Genomic DNA, 11,002 nt, shown 5'->3' with positions numbered 1-11,002 from the left:
TTTGTACGATCTACTTGCCTCCTATAGTCCTATTTCTCTCATTGTACTTCACGCCAAATTTGCACCGGGTCTATTCCGACGTGCCGTACAAGATATCTCCCGATTTGTGGGCTCCATTTCACCTAATAATAATAATATTAATCAGTGTTGTAAAAAACGGACTTAATGGCCGTTTAATTGACCGTTTAATTGTTAACGGCGGTCAAACCGTTACGAATACACTTAACGGATACTTGTTTGCGAATAAAAACGATTAATCGGCCATTTTTTCCGATTAATCTAATAGTCCGTTTTACCGTTTAATCGTCTGTTTATTTTCGTTTATTCCCGTTTATTTCTATTTATTTCAATTTATTTCAGTAAATATTTTTTTCACATTTTTTTTATGTGATAGTGTGTGAATATAAGTTTTATAAATCACGTATTGTAGTTTTATTTGTGCTTGGACATACATTCAATATTTTTTATATATGTTTTTTCTTCTTACTTACTTTAAAATTGATTAATTCTTCTTCTATTTATTTATCCTATATTTTTCTTAGTAATTACTAATATAATTTTTTCAATTAGGACGACATATTCATTTATGAAACTAAACTGTTATCATAAACTAAATTTAATAATTTTATGTTGGAATGTTTCATTTATTTCACTTGATATGTTATTAGTATTTGAAAAAAGTTTAACTCTTGAATTTACTTTTCATTAAATAAATGTGTTATTTACACATGTAAAGTGCCTATGCGTTAAGAAAAAATAAACGTAGTGTCATATTATAATAATGAAATTAAGTTAAATTAAGTTTATTTGATAAGTTTAATGAGTTAAATAAATTATGATATATATACATAAATTTAATAAAAATGTTAAATTGTCTGCATAATTCTGATTAATCGGCCGCATACCGATTAATCGCTTGACGGTACCCCGTCTGTCTGGTGATCGCATACCGTTATTTACAACACTCATATTAATGCAAACAAGACTCGCTCAGAATTCGCATCCTCTAAGATATCTCATATTTTGCGTGACTTTTTGAAAAATCTCAACTGTTACAATACGTTCTGCGCGAATCTCAAAGCTCAAAGCTCAAAGCTCAAATAATACAGGGCCCCTACATCACCCCCGAATAGACACCGGACACGTCGGTCACGCAAAATATGAGATATCATACGCACGCACTCCCCCAGCCATTCCAGCGGAAATTTTTTATTGATAGAAATTAATAAAAAAGTTGAAAGAGAAATAGAAAGAGTACATGAATTGTAATATTGATAGAAAGATCGGTATAAATTTTACCGATCCTAAAATTTAAAAGAGTTTAGATCGGTAAGAGTTTTACCGATCTAAACATTCAAACATTTTAATATAAAATGATTGCTTCTATCGGTAAGAATCTCTTTTGTAGTCGATTTTATATTAAAATAATATTATATACATTCAAACATTGACCGGTAAGAATCTCTTTTGTTATATTAAAATATTGTTTGTATCGGTAAACAAATTACCTATCAAAACCTTCAACCAATCATTTCATTTTGAGAACTTTCAAAATGTACATATGGACCAATGCATGGCATGCATTGACATCACATGAATAAAGACTTTCATCATGGACCAATTACCGATGGCTACAAAATATTTCAATGTTTAGATCGATAAAACTCTTACCGATCTAAACTCTTTTAAATTTTAGGATCGATAAAATTTATACCAATCATTCTATTAATATTATAATTTATGTACTCTTTTTATTTCTCTTTCAACTTTTTTATTAATTTCTATCAATAAAAAATTTCCCATTCCAGCCGCAGGTGGGGACTGGGGATTGGTCTCCTAGAATGATTTGGTCCATTTAGTAATATTATTCGTACAATGCTTTCGTCACTCTGATAGTAAAAAAAAAAATAGTAGTATAGTACTAGCATTTGTCTTTATTTATAAAAAATAATTTCGTGAAGCGGGTTAGTTTTTACAGACCATCGATCAACTGATTCGTTACATATTTCTTTTTTTCTGAGTTCCATGTTTTCGGGAACCTCGTAGATATTTGAGCTGCACTAGTTGTGCTCGACGAGAAAGGAATTTTCGAGTGAAATAGGGAGCTCGTGCAATATGGTCTAATGGACTTGTTCTACCTAGTAATTTTTCTCGCGCCTCCCGCCCGCAGGTCATCCACCCAAGTTTTTGTGTAGTACATAAGTACAACTTTCCACATTCAAATGCGTCCAAAGCCAAATTCAAACCTTCTCCTTCGCACCTCTTTAAATCCTCTGTTCATCTGTCACAATGCACCCAACCCCACCTCGGCGCAACCATGCCTCGTCTCTTTCTCTGTCTCCTCTTGTCTCAGCTTCTCCTCTCCGCCGCTTCAGCTCACTCCGGCCATTCCGACGACAACGCCGACTCCTCGCCGGACCTCCGATCAAAATCTCTCATCCTTGTCAAGGTATACTGCCTGATTATAGCCTTCTTTGCCACCTTCATCGGCGGCATATCCCCTTATTTTTTCAAGTGGAATGAAGCGTTTCTCGTTTTTGGAACGCAATTCGCGGGAGGGGTTTTCCTTGGCACAGCAATGATGCATTTCTTGAGCGATTCAAACCAGTCATTTGAGGATTTGACGGATAAAGGATATCCCTTTGCGTTTATGCTGGCATGCGTTGGTTACCTGATAACTATGCTTGCGGATTGCTTGATTTTGATGGTCGTGTCACGTGGAAGGAGCGTGCGTGATGTGGAGAGACCCGGAGGCAGTGGAAATGGAGGTCAGGCCACAAATAATTTTTTTTTCTTTTGTCTGGTTGCTAGTTCTTGGCCAAAGACCACATGGTCTATACTTTCTGTGATACTTTGACAGATTGGCTCTGATTTGTTGATTCCTAATGATTAAATTGCCGTATAAATTTAGCTCCGTTTATTTCCCCTATTAAATAATCGGTTATATTTCCTTCCTCACATCTTTTTGCTCTCTACAAGTAACAATTTCGATATAAATGTATGTTATTGCAGGAGCTTTAGAAGAAACTAAGCTTGAAGATTTGCATGGACGCATACCAAAACAATCTGAGGTGAGTTTACAGCTTCTTCAAAATAAACAAATTTAGTAGATGAAGAACTTGCTTTTATGTTAGAAAACAATAGAAAGTCTTCTTCTCTTAGTTGCATTCAAAATGTTCCAAAAAGTTATTAAATTTAGAGAACATGCTATGCTGTGTTATGTCTTATTTAGAGCCTGAAGAGTATGGGGTTTGGATAGAAAATTTTAGTTGAGTGATGGCCCAAGTGCAAAATATATTATTGTTCACACTAGCAGGCTGGTTCAACTACCATTACAGCTTTGTTGAGTATCTTTTTGCTGAAGTAGACTCTACCAAATTGAAAGAAAATTAGAAAAAGAGGGGAATGTGCGTCAGAGCCACCAATTAAGAAAAGCTTTAATTTTTCCAATGAACCGTCTTCAGTTTAGAATTTTATCACAAACATCTGGTTGGTTAGGTAATAAATTGTCAACTGAGTAGTATGTAAGAACAAATATTCAAATGCCAAGTTCTTAGATGCAGGTACAAATACAATCAGACTGAACAACTGTTTTTTAAACCAATTTTTGTAATAGTTTAATACCTTGCTTCAGCACTCTATAGCAGAATTTTAAAATTAAATGCAAAATTTTGAAAATTTGGGTATTTTACAGCCATTGCTCTTTTGCTCTTATTCTCCCACAACTTATTTTGTAATGACTTTTTTGTACTATCTGTAATAAAAATGATGCTTGAATGGCCAATTTAAAGTTCTCCTCAAATTTAATTTCTCTATATAGGATGTCCATGAACATGCAGTGCCATCTTTACTCAATAATGCAAGTTCGCTGGGGGATAGCATTCTCTTAATTGTGGCTCTGTGCTTCCACTCTGTTTTTGAAGGGATCGCAATTGGAGTTTCTGGTGAGTCAAATTTGTCACAGTGGTAATCAATCATACCAGAGTATTTCTCTAGCTCGTTGTCAAACTCGCTGTAGACCGCACCTTTTGATTTGTATTACTGTGAAAGCACCTTTCAAAACTTTCATGTCAGTTTGCAACTTAATTTTGTGGTTCATTTGGAATTGAAAGCGACCTATTTGGTACAAGTCAAGATAAGACATTAACACTTGCAGCTTTTTCCACTAAAATATTTGGGTAGTAATTTTTACATTATTGTTCTCTTCTCAAGTCGCCATCCTGGTTGCTTCTTTTTGCAAGTTAAACCAGGTATACTTTCCACTTGCATTCATTTTGCAAAAATCAATTAATAATTGGTTCCAATCTGATAAATTACTGTCCTGAATCAAAAGTTGAACATGTACAACATATGCCAAGGGTACATCATATACCACATACTTTTGGAGCACTAAATTATTGTTGGTTAAAAAAGACCGAGATGGTATATACTATTCGACTTATGGAGCAGCTGTTTAGTGGCCTCAAACTGTTAGCTTTTAAGACCAGGATGGAATTGTTCAATATAATGGGTCTAGCTGTTAGATGGATTTAAATCCATGTGGGGTCTTTCTTGTTCCAAATGTGCCAAATTTCTTGTAATTTAAAATTATGCATGTTCGCTTTTCTTACCAATCATAGTTGTTTTATTCATCTTTTCACAGTAAAAATAGCCTTTGCGGAAGTAAAAATTGTTTAACCACTGTTCTCTTAACAGTGGTTTTTGGACTCATTAATTTACCACTTTTGTGCAATTAGTTTCCTTTCAATTCTAGCCTACCCCAACTTGTTTGGGATTAAAGGCTTGGTTGTTGTTGTTGTTGTGCAATTAGTTTCCTTTCAATTCATGATAGAGGATTGATTTTCTTAATTAAATGTAAAAAACAAGAACTCATGCTTACAAAAGGGCCCCAAAAAAAAAGACTTTCTTAAGATCTAGAGATTTCTCAATTTGGCAGGAAAAGAGGAGTGTGTTGCAATAAGAACATATGTACAGATTTTTAACCTTAATAGAAATGTCAGCGAGCTATTGCTAACTGACCTTTAGAAAAAAAAAAATTAAGAGATTTCTCGTTATATGCTACTCTTATTTCAGTATTCTATATTTTAAGTTTTCCTCTCATAAAGAAAAACGGTCACAGCCTTCACCGATTCTTCATTGCCACACAGAATATTCCATGGCATAATCAACTGCATACTAATATTTACTGTGAAATATTGTATTCAGAAACACAAGGCGATGCATGGAAGGCGCTATGGACAATAAGCCTGCACAAGATATTTGCGGCCATTGCTATGGGCATAGCGCTGCTGCGCATGATCCCTAACAGGCCTCTCCTCTCCTGTGCCATCTATGCCTTTGCTTTTGCCATCTCGACCCCAATTGGAGTAGCAATCGGGATCATAATCAATGCCACCACACAGGGCCACGTAGCAGACTGGATCTACGCCATCTCGATGGGCTTTGCATGCGGAATTTTTATCTATGTCTCGATTAACCATCTGCTGGCCAAGGGGTACAAGCCTCAAAGGGCTTTAAAGCTTGATGTGCCAGTAAATCGGTGGTTGGCTGTGGTTTTGGGGGTCGGTGTAATTGCAGTTGTGATGATTTGGGATACTTAGGCCCTTTTCGGATGCCTTTTAATTTGATGGGAATTAATGGATTTTGTGCATAACTCATCAATTTATCCCATACCTGTTCGTTTGCTCTTTTTCATTCCCTTCCGTGGTGTTTGGTTGTGAACTAAAGTTAAGGTGGCCTAAGTTGGTTATTCCAACTTAGGCCTATCAAAATTATTTATGTTTGGTTGTTCCTAAATATGATTTAAGTTATTCCTTGTTTGGTATAAATTTGATGGCTTAAAGCATGATATTATTATTTTGGTTTTTTTTTTTAATTTAGTTATTACTGCTCCAGCTATGTAATGTATTATTTTGTGTAGTATTTATTTTTATTTTGTGGGCCAATATATACATTAATTACTGCAACAATGTTTTTTTTATAGCATATTACAAAATTTATGTCATAACTATGAAATTATTATTTTATAGTACATTATTTCATAGTTTTATGTCATATACATTATTTCATGGCATATTATAAAGTTTATGTCATAAACATTACAATAAATTACAACAACAAAAAAACATTATAAATCTCAAATTTTACAGAACCGCCCCTCCCAACTATTTTTCTTTTCTTTTTGTGAAATTACAACATCCAGAAATCCTTATAAACAAATATGATTCAATCCAATAATTAAGCCAACATGACTAATCAAATATCAGAATCACATACATAAAAACATAGATAAAGTCAAACATAATTAAACATCTTACAAAAGTCTCACAATAGAATAAAAGTTCATACAAAATAGTACATAAGATCAAACATAATTTAAGTAACAACCAAAATATAATGCAAAGAGTTAAATAAGTTCATAGGTAAATCAACAGCTAAATAAGTTCATAGGCAAACAAACAAAAAACATCCCATTCGCCTGTTAAGAAAATCTAATTTCTATGCCTCATTTGTCTCCATAAAGCATTTTTAATATCATTGCGTACAATTTCTCCAGCAGCCATCTCAGTAGAACCAGGCACCTCATTTGAATCAACCGAATATGTATTATCATTCGGGAATTCCATATTTGTGGAGGCATGTAAGTAAAGATCCGGTGCATTTTGCATTTTTATGAAGTTGTGAATTATGCAACAAGCCACAACAACCAAAGCTTGTTTTCTAAACTTGTAACGGGGCATTTGCTATAGAATTTTGAACCGCATTTTTAAAACTCCAAATGTTCTCTCTATGACATTTCGAAGTTGGGCATGACGATGGTTATACAAATCTTCAGGGACAGCATAACGAGAGGACCTATTTTGACGACTGAATTGTGCAAGATGATATTGGTGATTCCGGTACGGACAAATAAACTTAGATGTGTTTGCATAACCTGAGTCTGTGAGATAGTACTCCATGGCCCAACGGAACACTTTCATGTCTGAAGCAGACCCTTCCCATCCAACTGCAAAATACACAAACAACATATCAAAGGAGCATGCAGCTAGAACATTTTGTGATAGAGTTCCTTTACGATTGCGATGTCGCTCTCTGTTTTTCCTTTTAACAATAGCCGGTATATGAGTTCCATCAATTGCACCCAATGCATCCTACAATAGATACTGAAATTGTTATGACAGGTTTTACAAAAATATTTTTGAGATAAACATAACTATCAATATAATTACCTTGAACAAATAATTTTGACTGTTTGGACCAACAAACGTATGCACATCTGCACTAGCATCAGGTAGTTTAATGTAATCATTATGCAAAGACAAAATGGCCTTTAAAACATCTTTAAAGATTCTGTGGATGGACTCAATGGAGTGTTGATAGTATTCTCCCATTTTTCCCATGGATTCACCATGACCGATGCAATCCAGAAAAATTGCCAACTGTTCTTGGATGGTTGATCTGCTGGTATTGAGCTTGTCGGATATTCTTTGGCATAGCACATGAAAATTTGTTGTCGACATCCGATAACTGTTGTAGCATTGTACTGGATGACCATTCAAAATACCATTCACACAATATAACCCCGAAAAAGGCCTGTCATTCTGAATTCTCCTCGTATGTAACGCTGCACTCGCATCTTCAAGCATGTCAGAAATTAGAACGTCAACTGCACTTGAAAAGAACATCTCATCCTCCATCATATCTTCCAGCGATAGCTCCATTAATTTCTGCAGCAAATCAAAGCACTTCTGTCAGATTTTCAGAAAGGGAATAAAAAAAAAACAAGTATCTTAAAATAAAACAAGTGTCAGATAGATAATGGCAGAATTTATATAATAGAATCACATATAATGACAGAATTTATATAATGACATATTTTAAACAAGCATATAATGACAGATCGATAATGGCAGAATCACATAATTTTAATTACAGATTTTAAACAAGCATAATATAATAACAGAATTAGATAATTTTAAACAAAGTCTTAAGATAACATTGATAATAAAAGCATTTTACAATAACATAGTACAAAAGAGCTCTCCAGCGAGCATGGTTCATATATAATAAGGACATGCATAATTAAATTAGATGTTAAAACATAATGCAAACATCTAATCGGCTCATAGTTAGTACAAAATGCCAAATTAGATGAATTGCATGACAAAAACTAAGCATGAATTCTAAAGGGAAATTAAGGCTTTGCGAGGCTCTGATAAGTAATCATTTCATTTATCCATTCGATAAGATCATCACCCTCACATGCCATGAAAATCTCTTTACTCAGATCATTTTTTAGTATCTCTTGCAAGATATAAAATTTCTGACTGCTTAACCCTTGATCCCTTTTCACTTTGATTAATTTGTCGACAATTTTCTTTCCCTTGTTCTTCATTTCCTCCATAAGCATACGCCGCTCCTTTGACTCCTCAATAAGTAGAAGAATAGATGCATTGTTATCATTGTTGTTGTTACTGTGGCTAGGCTCCCTTTTTGACTTCTTACCCTTAGAAGAGACCTCATTCCCCCTTCCAATGGAACCCTCTCTAGTTCTCTTACCAGATGAAGTACCCGATGCAGCACCTAGAGAATCATCTACTGGTATACCACCAACAGAATTTTCAACCGAGAAATTATAATTCTCACCCGTGGTGTTTCTAAAAGCACGAATATCAAAATCTGACAACTCTTGCACTGCATCAGCATTAGCATCCGAGTCAGAGCTATCGAATTTGCTAATATTATCTTCAAGTTGTTTGTTATAAGCAGCACCACTCATTGCATACTATCCAGTGGCAATATTGGAGCCACACAATTCATTCATCACATTGTACCATTGAAAAGACTTGGACTTGCACTTATACAACTTCGGATTGAACTACAAGAAAATATAAGTTGGTTCAGTTTAATATTCTGATGATTGAATTTTGAAGCAAAAAATTGTTTATTGAATTGAGAAGTTCTTTATACCTGTTTTAATTCCTCCCAACAACTTTCATCAGGAGCAATGGGTATACGCATTACTGCATCCCAACCCCAGCCACTCTTATCAGCACAAGTCTTGTAATCATAGAATTCTCCTTTGAGAGTTTTCCAACGACGTTGCAATTCATTACCGGTACGATTTGGCTCTGATTGAGAGCTCAATATTGGGGCCAACCTATTCCAGACCTGCTTCGTAAAGGACCCTTAACTAGTAACCCTCTGTGTAACTTGTTCTTCCCTAAGTAGATTCAACATAATTGTTGTTTGGTCAACGCTCCAGTTGTGGCTATGTGTCCTTTGTGTTCTTTTTTTAGATTGGCTTGCCAAATGACTCTCTGAAGGATCCATGCCTAATTTAATGCAGATTCACATATACTTTGAAGAACTTAATTAATACTATCTAAAATTCAACATAATAATTTTCATATCTAAAATTAAACATAATAATTAATAACAGATTTTAAACAAGCACTAGTCTAACGAATAGAAAAAAAAACTTTAGCATTTATGCATCAGATACGAACACGCAAGCCTAAGAAATAAAAAAAAATTGATGCAGTAATGAATGGGATTAGGCTTTACTAATCTATATCGATCCTGATATCACACAAGAAGAAATTTAATTGAAACTTACATTAAATTTAGTTATTTTTTACCAGAGCAGTAGAAGAATTAAAGCTACGATAGAGTGATCAAATTCAATGGATATTTTTTACCAGAGCAGTAAACCAAATTTTTTTTCTTTTATTATAAGGGTCAACTAGAGTGATCAATTCAACGAGTATTTTGTTGGAAAATGTGATCATTCACCGGCTCAGTTTGTCTTCGAGTTCAATTTTTATTTTTATAATACAATCTCGCCGCACATCTGTACTTATCATGATGCAGCGTAACACAACAAAATTGTCAAGACAAATTGTGCCGATCTACGACAAAATAATTGTACCAGTTGCTAGGCAATTCACAGGAAAGGCAAATCTATTTATTAAATTAAGTTTAAAAAAGAGAAAAAAGTAGAGATTGCAACGTACCGTTTCGTACGAAGAGAAGAAAGTCGGAAAAGTTAGAGAAAGCGGCAGAGAGAAGAAAGTCGGAGAAAGTTAGACAGCGGCAGAGAGGGTTGTGCATGTGTAGAGACGAAAGTGAGGGAGGCGGCTAGGTTTTCAACTTGGTCATTTTCTTGTGCGCTTCTTTCTTTTTCCGTGAGAAAATAAGAAATGGAAATGGGTGAATGATGATTAATGAGGAGAGAGGAGTGAAATGGTTGAGAGTCAATGACAGTGGGTCCCAGTGGAGTAAAATTGAAGACAAAATTTAAGGCACCTGAGGAGGTGGGTTAAGTTAGGCCTGTTTAGGTTGGCCTAAAATTTAAGTTATTCCATGTTAGGCCCGTCAGTTTAAACCATGTTTGGTGGAATAACAGTGGCCTAAAGCCTTTATTTCATCTTTAGTCCACAACCAAACATGGTGTTCATTCCCATTGTAATTTCCCAAATAACTAGGTGCGTTATTTTATTTTATTTTATTTTTGTATTTTTGGTGTGTATGTTGTGTACATGGGTGATACATTTTTTGGAAATGTTGCTTCAAAGTTTGTAATACGCACTATGAAGTTAGTAAATTTTATAGATAAAAACTGTACAACAGAAGTGCGTAAATTACATAGATGGTATAGGAATCAGTATGATACATCCACCAGAAACACTTGTACAAAATGAACCATTTGTTCATAATTTGACCGTCCGGAGCAGATTAATTATGAGTCGATTTGAATCAAAATCCGCTTGGGTTCTTCCCTAAAACAGGCAAAAAGACTCATGAATATTGACACCTCAGATGAGGGGGACGAAGAAGAATCAGTGGAAATAATTCAGGACATCAGATTTGTTGTATTTGACAAATTGATTGATCATTCATCAAGTGATTTTAAAATATATTTTCAAGTTTTATTGATACCTAATGAGTCTCCAGATATTCTTATTATAATTGGTATCGTTATTGGCACCTCTTGTATAGG

The 11,002-nt window shown here is 34.6% G+C and overlaps 2 protein-coding genes across 3 annotated transcripts; one reads left to right on the top strand and one right to left on the bottom strand.

Moving 5' to 3' along the window:
* The first annotated feature begins 2,219 nt into the window (after positions 1-2,219).
* Positions 2,220-5,828, top strand: LOC144551098 (zinc transporter 2-like). The gene is made up of 4 exons (XM_078298909.1): positions 2,220-2,768; positions 3,013-3,071; positions 3,821-3,944; positions 5,206-5,828. Exons 1-4 carry the CDS (start codon positions 2,318-2,320, stop codon positions 5,598-5,600), a joined length of 1,029 nt encoding a protein of 342 aa, XP_078155035.1. The 5' UTR covers positions 2,220-2,317; the 3' UTR covers positions 5,601-5,828.
* Positions 5,829-6,454: 626 nt separating this feature from the next.
* LOC144552000 (uncharacterized) lies at positions 6,455-9,428 on the bottom strand. Of its 2 annotated transcripts, XM_078300109.1 has the most exons (4): positions 8,971-9,428; positions 8,560-8,878; positions 7,230-7,727; positions 6,455-7,151 (listed from the first exon to the last, which is right to left on the bottom strand). In XM_078300109.1, the coding sequence occupies exons 3-4, from the start codon at positions 7,719-7,721 to the stop codon at positions 6,744-6,746; spliced, it is 900 nt and encodes a 299-aa protein (XP_078156235.1). In that variant the 5' UTR covers positions 7,722-7,727; positions 8,560-8,878; positions 8,971-9,428; the 3' UTR covers positions 6,455-6,743. The 2 variants fall into 2 exon arrangements, with proteins under 2 accessions (XP_078156235.1, XP_078156236.1); XM_078300110.1 differs by lacking the exons at positions 6,455-7,151; positions 7,230-7,727 and having other exon boundaries at positions 8,195-8,878.
* Between the last annotated feature and the right edge of the window lie 1,574 nt (positions 9,429-11,002).

Source organism: Carex rostrata, chromosome 3, assembly GCF_964058835.1.
Source record: "Carex rostrata chromosome 3, lpCarRost1.2, whole genome shotgun sequence".
In the NCBI taxonomy this organism is placed as follows: domain Eukaryota; kingdom Viridiplantae; phylum Streptophyta; class Magnoliopsida; order Poales; family Cyperaceae; genus Carex; species Carex rostrata.
This window is presented reverse-complemented; position numbering and strand designations above follow the sequence as displayed.

What these genes read in the sequence shown, in the direction of transcription:
- LOC144552000 (XM_078300109.1), bottom strand. Translation starts at nt 7,721, where the DNA reads ATGGAGCTATCGCTGGAAGATATGATGGAGGATGAGATGTTCTTTTCA. An exon ending in GTCAAAATTATTTGTTCAAG is followed by an intron (nt 7,152 to 7,229) that starts GTAATTATATTG and finishes TATCTATTGTAG; the next exon opens with GATGCATTGGGTGCAATTGA.
- LOC144551098 (XM_078298909.1), top strand. Translation starts at nt 2,318, where the DNA reads ATGCCTCGTCTCTTTCTCTGTCTCCTCTTGTCTCAGCTTCTCCTCTCC. An exon ending in CGGAGGCAGTGGAAATGGAG is followed by an intron (nt 2,769 to 3,012) that starts GTCAGGCCACAA and finishes ATGTTATTGCAG; the next exon opens with GAGCTTTAGAAGAAACTAAG. An exon ending in GATCGCAATTGGAGTTTCTG is followed by an intron (nt 3,945 to 5,205) that starts GTGAGTCAAATT and finishes TATTGTATTCAG; the next exon opens with AAACACAAGGCGATGCATGG.